This window comes from Salvelinus alpinus, chromosome 5 (genome assembly GCF_045679555.1).
Source record: "Salvelinus alpinus chromosome 5, SLU_Salpinus.1, whole genome shotgun sequence".
Taxonomy (NCBI): domain Eukaryota; kingdom Metazoa; phylum Chordata; class Actinopteri; order Salmoniformes; family Salmonidae; genus Salvelinus; species Salvelinus alpinus.
The window spans coordinates 54428183-54449622 of record NC_092090.1 but is presented as its reverse complement, the minus strand read 5'-3'; the positions used below and the strand labels follow the sequence as shown (position 1 = coordinate 54449622).

The following is a 21440-nucleotide window of genomic DNA, read 5'->3' as shown; positions in this document are numbered from 1 at the left end:
ATAGCTACCCGGAATATCTGCATTGACACTTTTTGCACTAATCTCTTTTGACTCATCACATACTCTGCTGTTACTGTTTATTATCTATCCCGTTGCCCAGTCACTTCATCCCTACCTATATGTACATATCTACCTCAACTACCTCGTACCCCTGCACATCGACCCTGTATATTGAAGTGCTGCATCAATTCCAACTGAAGGGACTAGTTTAGAAAAGTGCTAAATCTGTATCCAACTGAAGGGAATAGTTTAGGAAAGTGCTAAGACAATGTATGCAACTGAAGAGACTAGATTAGGAAAGTTCTAAAATGGTGTATCCTGTGAATTTGCCGTATTCAGTATGAATAAACACTTGCTAAAGTGCCAGAATACAGTGTATCCAACTGTAGAGATTCGTTCAGAAAAGTACTAAAACAGTGTATGCAACTGAAGGGACTAGTTTAAAAAGGTTCTAAAGTGGTGTATCCTGTGAGTTTGGTGTATTCAATATGTAATAAGTTGCTCTGCTCTGCAGTGTGTCAGTGGTGCGGGTGGTGTAAAGTGATGCTGATCGCTCGCTCTGGTCCAAGCCGTTAGTGGAGGAATGCACACTAACGACCTGGACCAGAGCTAGTAGCTAGCTATCTAAAGTACTAACATGCTGGGGGTCCCTGGGGTCCAGTGTGACGAGTAGGCCCTGGAGGTTGTCCAGCTCTCCCTGGGTTCGGTTCATTTCCCCTCTCTGTATCTCCAGCTGGCCCTCCAGAGCCTCCGCCTCATCTCTCAGCTGCCTCACTTGCTGGATCCTCCAGTGGAGCTTCTGCCTTAGTTGCTCTTTCTCTGCCTCGGACACCTAGATGAAGGATGGAGAGAAGAGGCTTTTAGAAGTGTCCGGGGTGGATTAGGCTAGTTGATGTGGAACAGTGCTGTTATTGTAGCATGGTCGCAGATCTGTTTGTGCAATCATGTCAACTCTTTGACATGACAATAAGTGACAAGGAGTGATGAGGAGTTGACATAATAGGACAAACAGATCTGGGACTACTGGATACTGTTATTACACTATTAGAAGAAAAAAAAATTGGATAGTGCCAAGCCAATCTACACGGTCACCGACATAACCGGTGGGGGGGTAATATCGGCAGCTGCTCCGCCCATAACCGGAAGGCTCTTCAGAGGGTAGTGAGGTCTGCACAACGCATCACCGGGTGCAAACTACCTGCCCTCCAGGACACCTACACCACCCGATGTCACAGGAAGGCCAAAAAGATCATCAAGGACACAACCACCCGAGCCACTGCCTGTTCACCCCGCTATCATTCAGAAGGCGAGGTCAGTACAGGTGCATCAAAGCGGGGACCGAGAGACTGAAAAACAGCTTTTATCTCAAGGCCATCAGACTGTTAAACAGCCATCACTAACATTGAGTGGCTGCTGCCAACATACTGACTCATCTCTAGCCACTTTAATAATGGAAAAATGGGAACCAGTACCAGAATCACGCAGGTCCTCTAAACTGGGGCCTTTACATCATTAATATAAAAAAATGTAACATTGAACATCTAATTGTCAAATCATAGCACAACATGTGAGCTGGTTCTACTCATTCAATGTCCCCTTCCTGTTGCACACAACAAGCTTCCATACCCCCTGTCAAGGGGATTTAAGGCTGATTTGAGATGTAATCATCAACCCTGTCACTTTATTTGGCACTTACTATAGTATTTTTTTTATTGAACTTCTTGAAATGGAAAAACATGTTTTTTATTAAGTTGAACATGTGCTATTCATGACAGATTGTTAAAATTAGGTAAAAAATGTTGTAATAAAATTCAAAGTTACACTACCAAAAAGGGACAAATTTGATGGAACGACCAAGTGCATTAATTTTGACAAAAATACTGCACTGTATAGGAAATAGGGTGCCATTTGGGACACAGACAATAGGAGAGCCGGTGTCTCACCTGTTTCTGGGAGAGTGTCTCCTGCAGCTGGCGAAGCTCTCCACCGGCCCTGAGGACCTGCTGCTCTGCCTCCTCGATCTCCCTGTGCAACTGCTGCAGACGCTCCTCGGCTGGGGACACAGTCACACAAACAAGAACTCACCTAACTACACCTCACCTAACACTCACGTCAGTCAGCAACAGTCAGAGGAACAACCCTGTAGTTCACTTCACATACAGTAGGCAGGGTGATGCAGACAATAGGAAAATCTTGTTGTGTTACCATATCAGCTTCCCCTCCTCCAATTCGAACCTTAGCCATTAGAAGGAAAAAAAACTTAACTGATCCAAGATCAGCATCTAGTAGGACGAACTTAACCATACTCCCTCTTCTGTACCTTTAGTCTGTTCTTGGCTGCAGTCTCTGGAGCTGATCTTGGCCACGTCTTGCCTGGGGTTGTCTGTCTCTATGTGGCCAGCAGTTGGCATCTGATGACTCTGGATGCCATCTGAGGCCACCGTGTTCCTCTTGTGCCGTGCCTTTCCAATGTAAGGGCTTTCCTCCAGCAAGCTCTCTGCCTCCAACTCCTGGTGAGAGAGAGGGGAAATTAATCATGAATTCATGCAGATTCCAAGGGTGCATCCAAAATGGCATCTTATTTCCTGAGTGTACAACTTCCTAATCTTAATGCGCCTCAATTTGTCTGGGCATGGACTCAAAAGCGTTCCACAGGGATGCTGACCCATGTTGACTCCAATGCTTCCCACAGTTGTGTCAAGATGGCTGGATGTCCATTGGGTAATGGAACATTCTTGATACACACGGGAAAGTACGGAGCATGAAAAACCCAGAAGTGTTGCAGTTCTTGACACAAACCAGTGCGCCTGGCACCTACTACCATACCCTGTTCAAAGGCACTTAAATCCATTGTCTTGCCCATTCACCCTCTGAATGGCACACAACCATGTCTCAAGGCTTAAAAATCTTTATTTAACCAGTCTCCTACCCTTCATCTACACTGATTAAATTGGATTTAAAAAGTGACATCAATAAGATTAATCCAGCTTCACCTGGATTCACCTGGTCAGTCTAGGTCATGGAAAGAGGTGTCCTTAATGTTTTGTACACTCAGTGTATAGTTGACTACTTCTGACCAGAAGTATTGCACTGTATAGGGAATAGGGTGCCATTGTCGGCGGACCCTAAGACAACAACTGAATGAAGAGATGGCTCATGAGGGGTCTGGATGGATGCACTCACATGGTCTGGGTAATAGGGATATGGTTCAAACTTGGCGTCGATCTTCTGAAAGGCTAACTCCTGCTCCAGCTCATACTGCTTCTGGCATGCTCGCGTCAGCTCCACCGTTTTCTGTTTCAGCTGTCAATACGGCCATGCAGTATAGAGATTATACAGAGATATCACAAACACATTGAAGAAAAGCATCATACACTCACTGCAAGTTAGAATGGAATGTAATTGCAATATTTTGGATTCTCCGAAAAATATAGCTCATCATTATGGTGGTCAATCCCATGTAAGTCACTGCTCAGTATAATAGCCTATCTAAAAGCAGCTGCTATCTACCTAAATGTACTTTGTCACAATAAAAAACAAAAGTGCAAATGTACCTGTATATTATACTAGCTTTGACCATATGAAGTCAAACCAAGAAAAAACAGGCAGCATCTATCATCTTTACATTTAATCTGAAACACGAGGTAAACAAACAAAAACAACAAAATGCTGGCAAACATGAGAGTGCTCTGCGAGTGAGAACCTGAATGGACAGAAGAGTCATGGACATTTAAACAAGGACATGGGTCAGCAGTGGGCATTGGGTTCACATGAATATGTGTGTGTCTTCAGGAGTACCTGACAAATAGCATCCAGTAGAGGAGCAGGCAATGAAGGAGGCTGAAGAGACCGAAGCAGTGGGAAAACAAACAGAAAATTCATGCAAAGAGCAAATGAGAAAAATGGATGAAGACATGATCATGGCCTGTATTCATAAAGAGTAGATGTACTGATCTAAGATTAGTGTTGCCTATTATATTATAATGAATACGAGTTACTGGAGTGAGGCCCTGGCATTTGAAAAGGTTAGTGTTTTGTTTGTTTGACGCAACCTGGGTGCATGACTTATGAAACCAAATCATGTATACCATTGAGTCATAAAAGGCCATTAAGAAATCATGTGAACGATGAGCAATAAAAACTAAAGAATTTGCTTTCTGTACACACAAACACTATGCCACACCATGCAATACCACACCATGCAATTATTTTACTAAGACTTCATAGGAGGCGCATGAGTTTCAAGTATGGAAAAACTAACAATTTATCATTGATCTGCGTGCCAGTTATGTATGCATCTTCTGGGAACAGTTTAATTTCAAAAATAAAAATTTTGTTTCTCAATTTTTGTCAAGTGGTTAATCATAAAAATCTTAATTAAAAGGCTAAAAATATAAAACTAAAAATGTAACTAATGTGAGAGCATCAGCCTCTGCCATACGAACACTGATACACCGTGATCATTGGCGGCTATATACAGTGCATTCGGAAATTATAATTTTTCCACATTTTGCTACGTTAAAGGATAATTCTCAAATTGATTAAAACGTTTTTTCCCCCTCATCAATCTACACACAATACCCCATAACGACAATACAAAAAACAGGTTCAAAATGTTTCCCAATTTGTAAGAATAACAAAAACTGAAATATCACATTTACATAAGTATTCAAACCCTTTACTCAGTACTTTGTTGAAGCACCTTTGGCAGTGATTACAGCCTCACGTCTTCTTGGGTGTGACGCTACAAGCTTGGCACTTCGATTTGGTACAAGTCCGGGCTTTGGCTGTCCTGAGGCCACTCCTGCATTTCCTTGGCTGTGTGTTTAGGGTCATTGTCTTTTTGAAGGTGAACCTTTGCCCCAGTCAGAGCAGGTTTTCATCAAGGATCTCTCTGTACTTTGCTCCGTTCATCTTTACCTCGATCCTGACTAGTCTCCCAGTCCCTGCCACTGAAAAACATTCCCACAGCATGATGCTGCCACCACCATGCTACGCCGTAGAGATGGTGCCAGGTTTATTCCTGACATGACGCTTGGCATTCAGGCCAAAGATTTCAATCTTGGTTTCATCAGAGAATCTTGTTTCTCATGGTCAGAGTCCTTTAGGTGCCTTTGGCAAACTCCAAGTGGGCCGCCATGTCCCTTTTACTGAGGAGTGGCTGCCGTCTGGCCACTCTACCATAAAGGCTTGATTGGTGGAGTGCTGCAGAGATGGTTGTCCTTCTGGAAGGTTATCCCATGTCCACAGAGGAAGTCTGGAGCTCTGTCAGAGTGACCATCAGGTTCTTGGTCACCTCCCTGACCAAGGCCCTTCTCCCCCGATTGCTCAGTTTGGCCACGTGGCCAGCTCTAGGAAGAGTCTTGGCGGTTCCAAACTTCTTCCATTTAAGAATGATGGCCACTGTGTTCTTGGGTAGCTTCAATGCTGCAGATTTGTTTTGGTACCCTTCCCCAGATCTGTGCCTCGACAAAATTCTGTCTCGGAGCTCTACGGACAATTCATTCGATCTCATGGCTTGGTTTTTGCTCTGACATGCACTGTCAACTGTGGGACCTTATATAGACAGGTGTGTGCCTTTCCAAATCATGTCCAAACAATTTAATTTACCACAGGCGGACTCCAATCAAGTTGTAGAAACATCTCAAGGATGAACAATGGAAACAGGATGCACCTGAGCTCAATATCGAATCGCAAAGGTTCTGAGTACTTATGTAAATAAGGTATCTGTTTTTAATTTTTAATACATTTGCAAACATTTCTAAAAACCTGTTTCCCTTTGTCATTATGGGGTATTGTGTGTAAATTGATGAGGGGGAAAAAATTATTTAATACATTTTAGAATAAGGCTGTAATGTAACAAAATGGGGAAAAAGTCAAGGGGTCTAAATACTTTCCGAATGCACTGTAGCCGAAATGAGCGCATGGAACGCAAAGATGGCCAATGTTGCCGTTTGTCAACCAAGTAAAAATACATAAAGCCGACAAATAAAAACAAATAAATAAAAATACTGATTAATTATTTGGTTCTTTGAATCACATTCATTGCGCTACAGCCGGTCTGCCTGCATTTCTATCGGTCTTGAGCTATCGCTAGTGAAGTGCAACATTGTATCAACTAGCCTATTCCGGGCCCTCAGAGTTTTCTGAGGGACAGACAGCTGTTTTTGCGCAAGGGAAAGCTATTCTATGACGCTCCACTTGATATACAGTATGGGATCATCAGATTATGATATTTTGCTCTTTCACGCAGGCCTACTGTAAGGAACTATTAGGGTATCATTCACAATGGATGTTTAGAAAACAGACTTCGTTGAAAAAATGACTGAGAAGCTCAGCTTATTAGTGGTGGATGTGGTTAGAAAGACAATCACAAATCAAACATTCCCAAATGGGCACTTTATTGCATTTATTCGCAGCAGGTCAGGTATGCTACTTCTGTGTATGCTCAGGCACTCATGCTCCCTCAACATTAACAAGACCAAGAAACCAGACCCATCATTGCTCACATGGAGCACTCCAAACAAAAGACAATGAAAAAAATTAACAAGTTGTAAATGATAACCAAAAGTTGTTTCTCACAGTGTAGCAGTTTGTGAACTCTGCAAACAACTTTTCCACTCCGAGAATGAAAACGGTAAATATGAGGCCTAATTAGGCCTAATTAGTAATACAATGCATTAACAATAGTGTAAGAATTGATATTCCTCTGTCTCGCACGCCCTGAAAAATACACTTATTTTTTTGTTTCTACTCGTCAGCATTACTTACAACTGTTGTTACATTAAGGTTTTTATTCTAAGAGAAACAAAAATGTTCAATTATATTCCATGATATATGTGTTGACTGAATATAAGCAAGTGATGTCTGCTAAATAATAAAGTTGATGGCGCAGTCATATAGCCTCGGCACCTACATAAAACTGAGTGACTCACTCATTCATGGCTTTAGATCGAAATAAATAAGTACCAACTCTTTCTTTCTGATAGTCTTTAATAAAGAAATGTTTTGGTTATCCTGACCTGGACACCATGTATTATATCAGCCCATTATGGGCTATTAGCAGGACAATAGACTTTAGCCAACACCTCTTTGTATTTTGATACTTTGTGCAAGGCAATTGATCAGCATTAAAAACTTTGTGGATGGTGCCTCCCGAGTGGCGCAGCGGTCTAAGACACTGCATCGCAGTGCAAACTGCTTTGCTACAGATGCTGGCTTGATACCCGTCCCGGCCGCGACCGGGAGACCCATGAGGCAACGGTGAGCTTTTGGTTTCTCTCCCTCTAAAAACAGAAATAAATAATTCTAAATAACAAAACTGGCTTTATTTACAAATTAGTAAGAATGTTTCAGCCCATGTTCAAGAATGTGCCCCCCCCCCCCCCCCCGCTCACATTAGGTTATTTGAAAACGAAATCATCTCCAAAATATCATAATTAAAATAAAAAAAGTTATTATTATTATTCATTAATTGAATTTAGAACGATATAAAAGCCCCTGAGATACTCACAGATCAGATTTGCCCTTATGAAAAATGCCCCTTCGATATTAATTTAGAATCCTCCAAATCTAATTATTTGCGGAGTCACGTCATTGAAATTTTTTTTTTTACAAATACTGTAGGCCTACCATAGGTGACATGAGTCTTACTTAGTGTTGAGTAATGTGCTGTTAAAAGTGGAGTAGGTCTTATTTATTTAAAAAGCATATTGAAGTTTGAAGCAATAGCCTACCCGCATGTGGTCAACTATTTCAGCACCATTTCACACTGCTCTGAGACAAGCATGGGGACTGGTCTTGATAAATCAATGAGATTTTTATTTTCCCTGAATCTCTGTTTGGGTATTGGTCAGACTACAATTAGGGTGTGGAAATGTTATGCTCTTAGTACTGTAGCCTACTAATGACTGTCATGTTGTACAGCGCCATATTTTCAAAAGGGAAACACTACAATATTAATCTAATTAATTAAGTAACATTTTCTTAAAATCAATCCCATATACTATGTTCTTAAAAAGATTTTAAATTCTCTAGTACAGCCAATATTGAAAGCTATCAAATGCTTCTCAAAGATGCCCTTTGGTTGTCAAACTAGCACTTACTAGCATTAATGGTAACTATGGCTGACAATTAAATAACGTGCCATAGAATTCTGCGGCAGCCCGTAAGATGTGCTGCAGTATGATGCAACTTTTACAGGAAGAACCACTGTATATTAGCAACCCATCCTAGTTGTTGCATCTTTACATTCACCCCCTCCCAAGTTTCTAACGAAGATGTTCATCTCTGTCATATACCGCTCGCATCAGGTGCATTGTTTAGATTGGTGTTTTCCCGCTAATTGTATTTTGGCAAAGGTTTGAAAATGACGTTTTATCGGATGCCTCATTACAGGAGCTACATGGTATGTTATGATGAATTGCCATAATCAAAATGCGATCTGTCATTCTGAGCCCCGTGGGTGGCCGCCCTATTGAGACACACCCAATGCATAGCGGTCCGGTAAATTTCTCAAATGGCCGGTAAATTAAAATCTTACCGGTCACGTTGTCCGGCACCACATTTTCCTAACGGAAACTCTGGTGTGTGTGTGTGTGTGTCTCTTTCTCTCTGTCTGTCTGTCTGTATTTGAGTGAGTGCGTGCATGTTGAGATAAATGCCCACCAGCTCTGTCTTGGTGTCCAGCTCCTGCTCCTGCTGGGCCTGGCAGTGCTGTTGCTGCAGGCTCTTTAGCTGCAGTTGGTCAATGAGCTCCTCCTGCTGCTCAAGCTCCTCCACTGCAGCCACCTGCTCACTCTGCAGCCTCCCGATCTCTGCCGCACGACACTCCAGGTCCTGCTCCAGACGCTCAATCTCCTCTGCAACCACAGCATGAAAAGAGTTGCAATTTCCACTAACAGTGCCAACTAGGAAACAACCTAAGTCTGGTACTGAGGTACTGTATATTCACTAGGAAACTAACGGGCCAAAATGAGGGACTTTTCTAAGGTTTGCACTAATGAATACACACCAAGTATCTAAAATATACAAAGGCTCATCTAGTAATGAGACCCTTTCAGGGTTTTAAGCAGGGATTGTGCAATACTGCAATGTACCCATTTGAAAGCGCTGAGGGGCCTGCTCTCTCTCTTCCTGGCTGATTGGCTGCCCATCCAGTGTCTCAAGTGACCTCAGATGGAAAACCAGGAAGAGACGGTAATGGGGGAGATTGGCTATAGGGTTCTCTGCCACAGTCAGCTCTGTTAGGTTTTTCAGAGGCTTTAGTCTGGACAGCTCATGCAGCTGCAGCAGCCCCGGGTATGAAGAGAAAGACAAAAATGGTTAGCAGATGTTAGCAGATGTTAATGCGAGTGTAGCGAAATGCTTGTTCTTCTAGTTCCAACAGTGCAGTAATATCTAACAATTCCCCAACAACTACCTAATACACACAAATCTAAAGTGGTGAATGAAAATATGTACATTGAAGTATATGGATGAGCGATAGCCGAGCGGCATAGGCAAGGTGCAGTAGATGGTATAAAATACAGTTATACATGTGATATGAGTAATGTAAGATATGTAAACAATATTAAAGTGGGATTATTTAAAGTGACTAGTGATCCATTTATTAAAGTGTCCAGTGATTGGGTCTCAATGAAGGCAGCAGCCTCTCTGAGTTAGTGATTGCTGTTTAGCAGTTTGATGGCCTTGAGATAGAAGCTGTTTCTCAATCTCTCGGTCCCAGCTTTGATGCACCTGTACTGACCTCGCCTTCTGGATGATAGCGGTGTGAACAGGCAGGGGCTCGGATGGCTGTTGTCCTTGATGATCTTTTTGGCCTTCCTGTGACATCGGGTGCTATAGGTATCATGGAGGGCAGGTAGTTTGCCCCCGGTGATGCGTTGGGCAGACCGCACTACCCTCTGGAGAGCCTTGCGGTTGAGTGCGGTGCAGTTGCCTTACCAGGCTGTGATACAGCCCGACAGGATGCTCTCGATTGTTCATCTGTAACTGTTTGTCAGGGTTTTGGGTAACAAGCCAAATTTCTTCAGCCTCCTGAGGTTGAGGAGGCTCTGTTGCGCCTTCTTCACCACGCTGTCTGTGTGGGTGGACCATTTCAGTTTGTCTGTTATGTGTACGCCAAGGAACTTGAAACTTTCCACCTTCTCCACTGCTGACCCTTCGATGTGGATGGGGGGGGGGGGGGGGGTTCTCCCTCTGCTGCTTCCTGGAGTCCACAATCATCTCCTTTGTTTTGTTGACATTGAGCGAGAGGTTATTTTCCTGACATTGAGCGAGAGGTTATTTTCCTGACACCACACTCAGAGTGCCCTCTCCTCATCCCTGTAGGCTGTCTCGTCGTTGTTGGTGATCAAGCCCATTACTGTTGTGTCGTCTGCAAACTTGATGATTGAGTTGGAGGCGTGCATGGCCACGCAGTAGTGGGTGAATAGGGAGTACAGGAGAGGGCTGAGCACACACCCTTGTGGGGCCCCAGTGTTGAGGGTCAGCAAAGTGGAGATGTTGTTTCCAACCTTCACCACCTGGGGTTGGCCCATCAGAAAGTCCAGGACCCAGTTGCACAGGGAGGGGCTGAGACCCAGGGCCTCCAGCTTGATGAGCTTGGAGGGTACTATGGTGTTGAATGCTGAGCTGTAGTCAATGAACCGCGTATGTATTCCTTTTGTCCAGATGGGATAGGGCAGTGTGATGGTGATTGCGTCATCTGTGGACCTGTTGGGGCAGTATGCAAACTGAAGTGGGTCTAGGGTGGCGGTGAAATGATCCTTGACTAGGCTCTCAAAGCACTTCATGATGACAGAAGTGAGTGCCACGGGGCGGTAGTCATTTAGTTCAGTTATCTTTGCCTTCTTGGGTACAGGAACAATGGTAGCCATCTTGAAGCATACGGGGACAACAGACTGGGATAGGGAGCGATTAAGTTTCTGCCTATAAGCCGGGATGAGCAAGATGGCGTCGTGGTCAGATTTGCTGAAGGGAGGGCGGGGGAGGGCTTTGTATGCAGCGCAGAAGTTAGAGTAGCAGTGGTCGAGAGTATTAGCCCTACGTGTCGTGCTATTAATATGCTTATAAAATTTAGATCTCAAATTTGCTTTGTTAAAATCCCCAGTTACAATAAATGCAGCCTCCGAGTATATAGTTTCCAGTTTACATACAGTGAAGTTCCTTGAGGTCCGTCTTGGTGTTTGCTTAAGGGGGGGGGGGGGTGTACCCAGCTGTTACTATAACTGACGAGAATTCTCTTGGTAGGTAGAATGGCCTGCATTTGATAGTAAGGAATTCTAGGTCGGGTGAGCAGAAGGACTGGAGTTTCTGTCTGTTGTTATGATCACACCATGAGTTGTTAATCATAAAGCATACACCCCTGCCCTTCCTCTTCCCAGAGAGGTGTTCATCTCTGTCGGCGCGTTGCATGGAGAAGCCCGGTGGCTGGACCGATTCCGACAACATATCCCGAGAGAGCCATGTTTCTGTGAAACAGAATGTTACAATCTCTGATGTCTCTCTGGAAGGCAACCCTTGCTCGATTTTCATCTACCTTGTGTCAAGAGACTGGACATTGGCGAGTAGTATACTCGGGAGCGGTGAGCGATGTGCCCGTTTACGAAGCCTGACCAGAAGACTGCTCTGTCTGCCCCTTCTGCGTCGTTGTTTTCAGTCAGCTGCTGGGATTAGATCCATTGTCTTGGGTGGTGGTCTGAAGAGAGGATCTGCTTCGGGAAAGTCGTATTCCTGGTTGTAATGTTGGTTAGTTGACGTTGCTCTTACATCAAATAGTTCTTCCCGGCTGTATGTAAAAAGACTTAAGATTTCCTGGGGTAACGATGTAAGAAATAATGCATAAAAAAAACAAAATACTGCATAGTTTCCTAAGAACGCGAAGCGAGGCGACCATCTCTGTCGGCGTCATCTCAAGAATGTATTGGCTGGTGCAATCAAATTTCCCCTTTGAGGATTAGTAAAGTACTATCTTAAAAAGGTTCAATGCATCTCATTATCAAATTATTACTATGTAACAATTAAGTACCTGACTGCAATTGTCTTCAATTAAAATTGTCAAAAAGAAACAAAAGAATAGCTTCATTGCAAAGAGCAATTTCTCAAGCAAGAAATTTGCTAGGACTGTTTGGGAGTGGTCTGAGTGGGGAGGGGAAAACTAGCTGTTATTGGTAGACCTGTTTGGAACTCTTTCTCATTGGTCTATTAACTAATGTACCACCTATTTGGCCTAATTTACCACTTGTTTGGCCTAAAATGTGTCTATTAACACATTTTGAACCAAAACTCCATCCCACCAAAACAGGATGAAATGTCAGGTCTTTACAAACTACTAGGGCTGAGCGATTAACCAAAATGGTGGTTATTTCTCAGTTTTTAAACAACTAACTGACCAACGTCGGGTCAATTATCTGAATTCCACTTCGTAGTTTTTTTCTGTGAGCTCAATGTGCACATTGCGCTGCACTTTCTGTACAGACAAATCAGATCATGCCCGGACTGCGTGATGTAGTAGGGAGTTGTAGTTTCCAACAGGCCAATGTTCTACATCACGTTTTCTGCGCTAATCTAACAACAATGACCATAATCTATTGCACAGCTAAACTTGTCCGGTCTGTGTTTCTTTTACGCCTGCTACGTAAGAGACCGAAGAATGCGAGACAAGAGGGGATACACAGAGAGCAGTTTCTTCGCGAGGTATCTCTACCTGAAAATACATGATCTAAGTGATAGTTGGTATTCAGCAGTCATAAAAGTATGCTTTATTACTTTGAAGAACTACTAAAATAGTGACTTTGTCAGACAGCATAGGCAGCAGCTCTATAGAGATGAGATGACATGGAATTAAATAAGTCATAAAATAAAACAAATGTAATATACACAACTGAAATATTTTATTAAAGTAATGTGAATAACTGACGGTTAATAAGTGATAAGCAGTCATGGGCAGTCACTACCATCATCTGACTTTTATTTTTAAAAATATTCTGTGTTGTTACAGCCTTCAACCCACATAATGCAGAGTGAATTTAATGTTTTAAAAAATGTATCGAAAGTGAAATCTTGATTCTTTTTTTATGACTGAAACCGAACCGACCTCAAAAAGCACTAATCGCTCAGCACTTACAAATAAAAAAGGGCATTATCATAATTTTCACAATTCACAGTATTATTCCAATCTCAGTGTAGAAATATACACTGAGTATAACAAACATTAGGAACACCTTCCTAACATTGAGTTGCACCCCACCCCTTTTGCCCTCAGAACACCCTCAAATCATCAAGGCATGGACTCTACAAAGGTGTCGAAAGCGCTCCACAGGGATGCTGGTTCATGTTGACTCCAATGCGTCCCACAGTTGTGTCAAGTTGGCTGGATGTCCTTTGGGTGGTGGACCATTCTTGATACACGGGAAACTGTTGAGCATGAAAAACCCAGCATCATTGAAGTTCTTGATACCAACAGGTGCACCTGGCACCTACTACCATACCCAGCTCAAAGGCACTTCAATGATTTGTCTTGCCCATTCACCCTCTGAATGACACACAATCCATGCCTCAATCGCCTTAAGGCTTCATTAACCTGTCTCCTCCCCTTCATCTAAAATTATTGAAGTGGATTTAACAAGTGACATCAATACGGGATAGTAGTTTGCACCTGATCAGTCTTTGCCATGGAAAGAGCAGGTGTTCTTAACGTCTTGTCAACTCAGTGTATGTACAGTTGAAATCGGAGGTATACATGCACCTTAGCCAAATACATGTACACTCAGTTTTTCACAATTCCTGCCATTTAATCCTAGTGACAACTACCTGTCTTAGGTCAGTTAGGATCACCACTTTATTTTAAGAATGTGAAATGTCAGAATAATAGTGTAGAGAAAGATTTATTTCAGTTTGTATTTCTTTCATCACATTCCCAGTGGGTCAGAAGTTTACATACACTCAATTAGTATTTGGTAGCATTGCCTTTAAATTGTTTAACTGGGTCAAACGTTTTGGGTAGCCTTCCACAAGAGTCCCACAATAAGTTGGGTGAATTTTGGCCCATTCCTCCTGACAGAGCTGGTGTAACTGAGTCAGGTTTGTAGGCCTCCTTGCTCATACAAGCTTTTTCAGTTCTGCCCACACATTTTCTATGGGATTGAGGTCAGGGCTTTGTGATGGCCACTTCAATACATTGACTTTGTTGTCCTTAAGCCATTTTGCCACAACTTTGGAAGTATGCTTGGGGTCATTGTTCATTTGGAAGACCCATTTGCGACCAAGCTTTAACTTCCTGACTGATGTCTTGAGATGTTGCTTCAAAATGTTGTCACATCATTTTCATTCCTCATGATACCATCTATTTTGTGAAGTGCACCAGTCCCTCCTGCAGCAAAGCACCCCCACAACATGATGCTGCCACCCCTGTGCATCACGTTTGAGATGGTGTTCTTCAGCTTGCAAGCCTCCCCCTTTTTCCTCCAAACATAACAATGGTCATTATGGCCAAACAGTTCTATTTTTGTTTCTTCAGAGCAGAGGACATTTCTCCAAAAAGTACAACCTTTGTTCCCATGTGCAGTTGCAAACCGTAGTCTGGCTTTTTTTATGGCGGTTTTGGAGCAGTGGCTTCTTCCGTGCTGAGGGGTCTTTCAGGTTATGTCGATATAGGACTTGTTTTACTGTGGATATAGATACTTTTGTACCTATTTCCTCCAGCATATTCACAAGGTCCTTTGCTGTTGTTCTGGGATTGATTTGCCTTTTTCGCACCAAAGTACGTTCATCTCTAGGAGACAGAACGCGTCTCCTTCCTGAGCGGTACGACGGCTGCGTGGTCCCATGGTGTTTATACTCGCGTACTATTGTTTGTACAGATGAACGTGGTACCTTCAGGCGTTTGGAAATTGCTCCCAAGGATGAACCAGACTTGTGGAGGTCTACAATTCTTTTTCTGAGGTCTTGGCTGATTTCTTTTGATTTTCCCATGATGTCAAGCAAAGAGGCACTGAGTTTGAAGGTAGGCCTTGAAATACATCCACAGATACACCTCCAATTGACTCAAATTATGTCAATTAGCCTATCAGAAGCTTCTAAAGTCATGACATCATTTTCTGGAATTTCCCAAGCTGTTTAAAGGCAGTCAACTTAGTGTATGTAAACTTCTGACCCACTGGAATTGTGATACACTGAATTATAAGTGAAATAATCCATCTGTAAACAATTGTTGGAAAAATTACTTGTCATGCACAAAGACTTGCCAAAACTATAGTTTGTTAACAAGAAATGTGTGGAGTGGTTGAAAAGCGAGTTTTAATGACTCCAACATAAGTGTATGTAAACTTCCGACTTCAACTGTATGTATGTATGTATGTATGCATGCATGCATGCATGCATGCATGCATGCACGTACGCACAAACGCAGTGCCTTCAGAAAGTATTCATACCCCTTGACTTATTACACATTTTGTTGTGACAGACAATTTAAAATGGATGAAATATTTTACCCCATATTGACAGTGAAAACATCTTTAGAAATATTTGCTATTGAAGTAAATACAGAAGTATCTAATTTACGTAAGTATTCACACCCCTGAATCAATACCTTGTAGAAGCACTTTTGGCAGCGATTAGAGCGTTGAGTCGTTCTGGGTAAGTCTCCAAGAGCTTTCCAAACCTGGATTGTGCAACACTTACCCATTATTATTTAAAAAAATCTTCAATCTCTGTCAAATTGGTTGTTGATCATTGCTAAACAACCATTCTTAGGTCTTGCCATAGATTTTCAAGTAGATTTAAGTCAAAACTGTAACTAGGCCACTCAGGAACATTCACTGTCTTCTTGGTAAGCAACTCCAGTGTAAACGTGACCTTGTGTTTCAGGATATTGTCCTGCTGAAAGGTGAATTAATCTCCCAGTGTCTGGTGGAAAGCAGATTGAAAACAGGTTTTGCCTGTGCTTTGCTCCATTACGTTTATTTTTTATCATGAATTACTTTAGTGCCTTGTTGCAAAGAGAATGAATGTTTTGGAATATGTTATTCTGTACAGGCTTCCTTCTTATCACTCTGTCAATTAGGTTAGTATTGTGGAGTACCTAAAATGTTGTTGATCCATCCTCCGTTTTCTCCTATCACAGCCATTAAACTCTTAACTGTTTTAAAGTCGTCATTGGCTTAATGGTGAAATCCTTGAGCTGCTTCCTTCCTCTCCGGCAACTAAGTTAGGAAGGATGCATGTATATTTGTAGTGACTGAGTGAGTCTCATCTTTCCATAAAGGTGCCATAATAGTTTTTAGGCCAAACCGTTCAGACGATTTTGTGATTAGACAGATTTTCGGGATGACTCATGGTCTGACAAACACCGCTCTAGCTCCGTTACCGCTCAACGCAGATGCGGTGGATTGAGACGCATCCAATGCAAAAAAGATATCTCTAGCTTAAACTGACAAATTTTAATGGGGATTTTTTTATGTAGCCGATTATTTTAGGACCTTGCAGACACCTGGGAGAGGGAGGGAAGGCTGTTTGTATGGCTGGCTGGCTTTATGGAGAGTGCATTGACGCAGCTACTGGAAACAGCGTAACTTTTTCTCAACACATTGCAGATGTAAAGATGGCTGTAGTACATGGCTTTAACTAGGTAACTGCTGTTTGACTTGACATGAAACTAAACTAGAGTTTTAATCCTGGTTCTGAGCTAGTGCGTAGCAGGCAGCTAATTATTGTATGACATGTGTTTGTAGAATGTTACGTTCCCTATTGACTGAGGTGAATGAAGCTACAGCAACAAAGTGATACTTTCTGTTCTCCAAATTGCATTTCGTTTTTAAATTGTGTAGAAATGCAGTAAATTATCTTCAAATATAGTTTTTTATCCTCTCACCCCGTCACTTTTCCATTCTTTAAGTTTAGCTGAAATGACACCCCTGACCTGAATAAATTATACATCATAAACTAGCTACAATCGGAAAGATAGAAACAGGCTAAATTAAGTGCATAGGTGGTGCATGATGAAGAAGACAGAGAAAAAACAGAGATACTCACAGAAGAGATCTTGTTACGTTGAAGGTTTAAAGTCTGGAGTGATCTCAGTTTCTTAGCCAGCCATAGAGGCACATGTTCAATGTCATTGCTGGAAAGATTTAAAAGCTGAAGTCTTGCCATGTGCTCTAGGCCCTCAATTTTACTGCAGAAAGAAACAACGTTTCTTAAAATGTTTTATTACAAAAAACAATTACAATTAGCAATCGTAATAAATGTTTGATACACGTAGTCTGTTAACCAAATGGCAGAGTACATCAATAAAAGGAATTGATTGAGTGTTGTTTAAGTGTGCTGTGCTCTTACTGGATTATGTTGTTAGAGAGATGTAGTTCCCGCAAGTTGTGCAGCTTTTCAAGCTTCTCAATTTTTTCAATGACATTATAGCTGACGTTGAGGATCTGCAGGTGTTCGCACTTCTCCAAATTCTCAATGAACTGAAACACAGAAGATATGCCACTGTATTACGTCTGTATCTATGTCAGTGTAGGCTCCTCAGAAGAGGAACATTCTACTCAGTAAAAAAAAAAATATTTTTATATATTCACGTCACCAAATACCTGATTAAAACACAATGTTTTGCAATGGTCTACAATAATCTCAACAGCACCCACTAGGGACGCACCACGGTGTAGCCAGAGGACAGCTATTTTCCAACCTTCTCTGGCTACATTGACTTCAATCCAAAATAAACTAGGAGGCTTGTGCTCCTCACGTCCTTCCATAGACCTACATGGTAATTATGACAACTTCCGGAGGACGTCCTCCAACCCATCAAAGCTTTTGCAGTATGAACTGACATGTCCATAAAAATCAAAGGATCAGAGAATGAACCTAGTACTACACATGTGTGATTTAGAAGCTTGGTGAGTTGGTGACATTGTTGGGTTGATTGAAATAGTTCAGCAGTTTCAGGACATTATTTAATTCAAATTAGTTTCTTCAAACTACAGGAGACAGCGGAGGTAGATTAAATATTGTTTTCTTGGTTTTAGATCTTTATTTTTGTGTTGATGTAGTGCCATTTTCTTCAATTTGCCCTGCAAACTTTAGTAGCAAGTAGCTAGCTACCAGAGTGCAGTTTTCTCCGCCAGAATGGCAAGCTAACGCTAACGACAAATAGTGCCTTTTTTAATTGAAGAAGCCATTTCATTGCCTACATCAGATTCCAGCTTCTGGGAAAAAGCTGTATCAATCATGTAATGGAGGAAGGTCTGGTTAAATTGTGCAACAACAAGAAGGTAAGAAGAAGAAACAGTGATACTTCATTTTTGGGCATGTAAGAGTTGGCTTTTAGGGGGCATGTTGATCGTCCTGCAACGAGCCAAGGGCAGATGAGGGAAAGTTCTGCAAACAATGGCAACTACAAGGAGCTTGCAGAGGTATTTGCCATTACAATACTTTACTTGCTGAGCATATGGACGTTTCTACTGTCTTCTCTGGGATGTCGAAATCAATTCAGAATTATGATCATTTATCACATCATCCATTAAGTGTGATTAAAAGAGGTTGACGCAGCACATTTTTTCGCATGGTATGTGGATGATCAGGGTTTTAATTCAGGAAAGTTTCATGGGCTACATTTGATCCCACTGGGAACACCACATCATTTCAATGTGGAAGTTAGGTAATATTTGGTTGAGACGTTGATCAATGAGATTAAACTATATTTAACCACTCAAAAAGACAGCAAAAATGTTGTTGAATTTCCAATGTGTAACCACTACGATTTCAACCATCTAAAAGCACAAGCAAAAACCATGATTTTTGGTTAAGGGCCCTGTGCAGTCAAAAACGTGAATTTCCTGCTTGTGTTTTATACATATTCCCACACTATGAGATTGGAATAATGCTGTGAAATTCAGAAAATGATGATAATGCCTTTTTAGTGTAAGAGCTGTTTGAAAAGACCGGCCTAAAAAGTCCACCTGTTTGGTGTGGTGGAGTTTAGGCCTGCCTGGTGACATCAGTAAATGTGTTAATAGACCAATAATAAAGACAGTTACAAACCTCTGTCAATAACAGCTAGTTTTCATCTCCCCAATTAGACCACCCCCAGTCAGTCTCAGCAAAATTCTTGCTTGAGAAATGTCTCTTTGCTAAGAAGATATTTGTTTCTTTTTGGCCATTTTAAATGATAACAATCACAGTAAGGTACTTCATTGTTACCCAGAAATTATTTGTTATTGCTCCCGAGTGGCGCAGCAGTCTAAGGCACTGCATCTCAGTGCTAGATGCATCACTACAGACCATGGTTTGATTCCAGGCTGTATCACAACCGGCCATGATTGGGAGTCCCATAGGGCGGCGCACAATTGGCCCAGCGTCATCCGGGTTAGGGTTTGGCCGGGGCAGGCCGTCATTGTAAATAAGAATGTGTTCTTAACCGACTTGCCAAGTTAAATAAAATAAAACTGTCTGCATTGGATCTTAAATTAAAGTTGTCACCGAAATGCCTATCACTGTGCTTTCAACCACTTAAAAACACAGCAAAGTTCAAATAGGAATACAATGTCAGATATTTTGTTTATTTATACAACAGATTCATGTTATCACTGTGCTTCATCTAATAGCAGAACCAAATGACCTGGTTCGCAGTTGAGATCACATTAAAGTATAGTGCATTCGGAAAGTATTCAGACCCCTTGACTTTTTCCACATTTTGTTATGCCTTATTCTAAAATGTATTAACTACATGTTTTTCCTCATCAATCTACACACAGTACCCCATAATGACAAAGTGAATACAGGTTTTTAGACATTTTTCCAAATAGCTTATTTACATAAGCATTCAGACCCTTTGCTATGAGCCTCGAAATTGAGCTCAGGTGCATCCCATTTCCATTGATCATCCTTGAGATGTTTCTACAACTTGACTGGAGTCTGCCTGTGGTGAATTAAAGTGATTGGACATGATTTGGAATGGCACACACCTGTCTATATAAGGTCCCACAGTTGACAGTGCATGTCAGAGCAAAAACCAAGACATGATGTCAAAGGGATTGGCAGTGAGCTCAGAGACAGGATTGCATTGAGACACAGATCTGGGGAAAGGTACCAAAAAATGTCTGCAGCATTGAAGGTCCCCAAGAACACAGTGGCCTCCATTATTCTTAAATGGAAGAAGTTTGGAACAACCAAGAGTCTTCCTAGTGCTGGCCGCCCGGCCAAACTGAGCAATCGGGGGAGAAGGGCCTTGGTCAAGGAGGTGACCAAGAACCTGATGGTCACTCTGAAAGAGCTCCAGAGTTCCTCTGTGGAGATGGGAGAACCTTTTAGAACGACAACCATCTCTGCAGTTACTCCACCAATCAGGCCTTTATGGTAGTGGCCAGGCGGAAGCCACTTATCAGTAAAAGGCACATGATAGCCCACTTGGAGTTTGGCAAAAGGCACCTAAAGACTCTCAGACCATGAGAAGCAAGATTATCTTGTCTGATGAAAACAAGATTGAACTCTTTGGCCTGAATGCCAAGCATCACGTCTGGAGGAAACCTGGCACCATCCCTACGGTGAAGTATAGTGGTGGCAGCATCATGCTGTGGGGATATTTTTCAGTGACAGGGACTGGAAGACTAGTCAGGATCGAGGGAAAGATGAACGGAGCAAAGTACAGAGAGATCCTTGATGAAAACCTGCTCCAGAGCGCTCAGGATCTCAGACTGGGGAGAAGGTTCACCTTCCAACAGGACAACAACCCTAAGCACACAACCAAGACAACGCAGGAGTGTGTAACGATTGTCTAGTTCTTCCTCCTCCTCGGACGAGGAGAGGAGAGAAGGATCGGAGGACCAAAATGCAGCGGGTTGTGAATACATAATTAAGTTTATTAAAGTACAGACGAAAACCGAAAACACTTCAACAAACTACAAAATAGGAAAACGACGTAGACGAAACCTGAACATGGAACTTACATAAAGACACGAAGAACTCACGAACAGGAACAGACTACATCAAACGAACGAACAAACCGAAACAGTCCCGTGTGACAACACCTACCTTAATATGATTCTCAATCAGAGGAGATGAAAACCACCTGCTTCTAATTGAGAACCATATCAGGTACCCATTAAACCAACATAGAAACACAAAACATAGACTGCCCACCCAAACTCACGTCCTGACCAACTAACACATACAAAAACTAACAGAAAACAGGTCAGGAACGTGACATAACCCCCCCCTCAAGGTGCGAACTCCGGGCGCACCAGCACAAAGTCTAGGGGAGGGTCTGGGTGGGCATCTAACCACGGTGGTGGCTCAGGCTCTGGGCGAGGTCCCCACCCCACCATAGTCAATCCCAGCTTACGTCTCCCCCTCAGAATGACCACCCTCTTACTCCACCCACCTAATTTAAGGGGCAACACCAAGATAAAGGACAGCTCCGGGACAAGGTAGCTCAGGACAGA

At 42.3% G+C, this 21440-nt stretch overlaps 1 protein-coding gene across 6 annotated transcripts in view; it reads right to left on the bottom strand.

Moving 5' to 3' along the window:
• Window positions 1-21440, bottom strand: part of cntrl (centriolin) — a 105567-nt gene that overhangs the window by 69570 nt on the left and 14557 nt on the right. For all 6 annotated transcript variants that reach the window (XR_011675100.1, XM_071402350.1, XM_071402348.1 and 3 more), the window contains exons 4-11: window positions 17338-17468; window positions 17035-17176; window positions 9099-9285; window positions 8668-8861; window positions 3184-3303; window positions 2321-2510; window positions 1944-2053; window positions 638-832 (exon numbers count right to left, since the gene is read on the bottom strand). Coding sequence is in view for 5 of the 6 variants with exons in the window: in XM_071402350.1 (XP_071258451.1) it covers window positions 638-832; window positions 1944-2053; window positions 2321-2510; window positions 3184-3303; window positions 8668-8861; window positions 9099-9285; window positions 17035-17176; window positions 17338-17468 (1269 nt within the window). In the remaining variant the exon portion in view is untranslated. The remainder of the gene's footprint in view (window positions 1-637; window positions 833-1943; window positions 2054-2320; window positions 2511-3183; window positions 3304-8667; window positions 8862-9098; window positions 9286-17034; window positions 17177-17337; window positions 17469-21440) is intronic.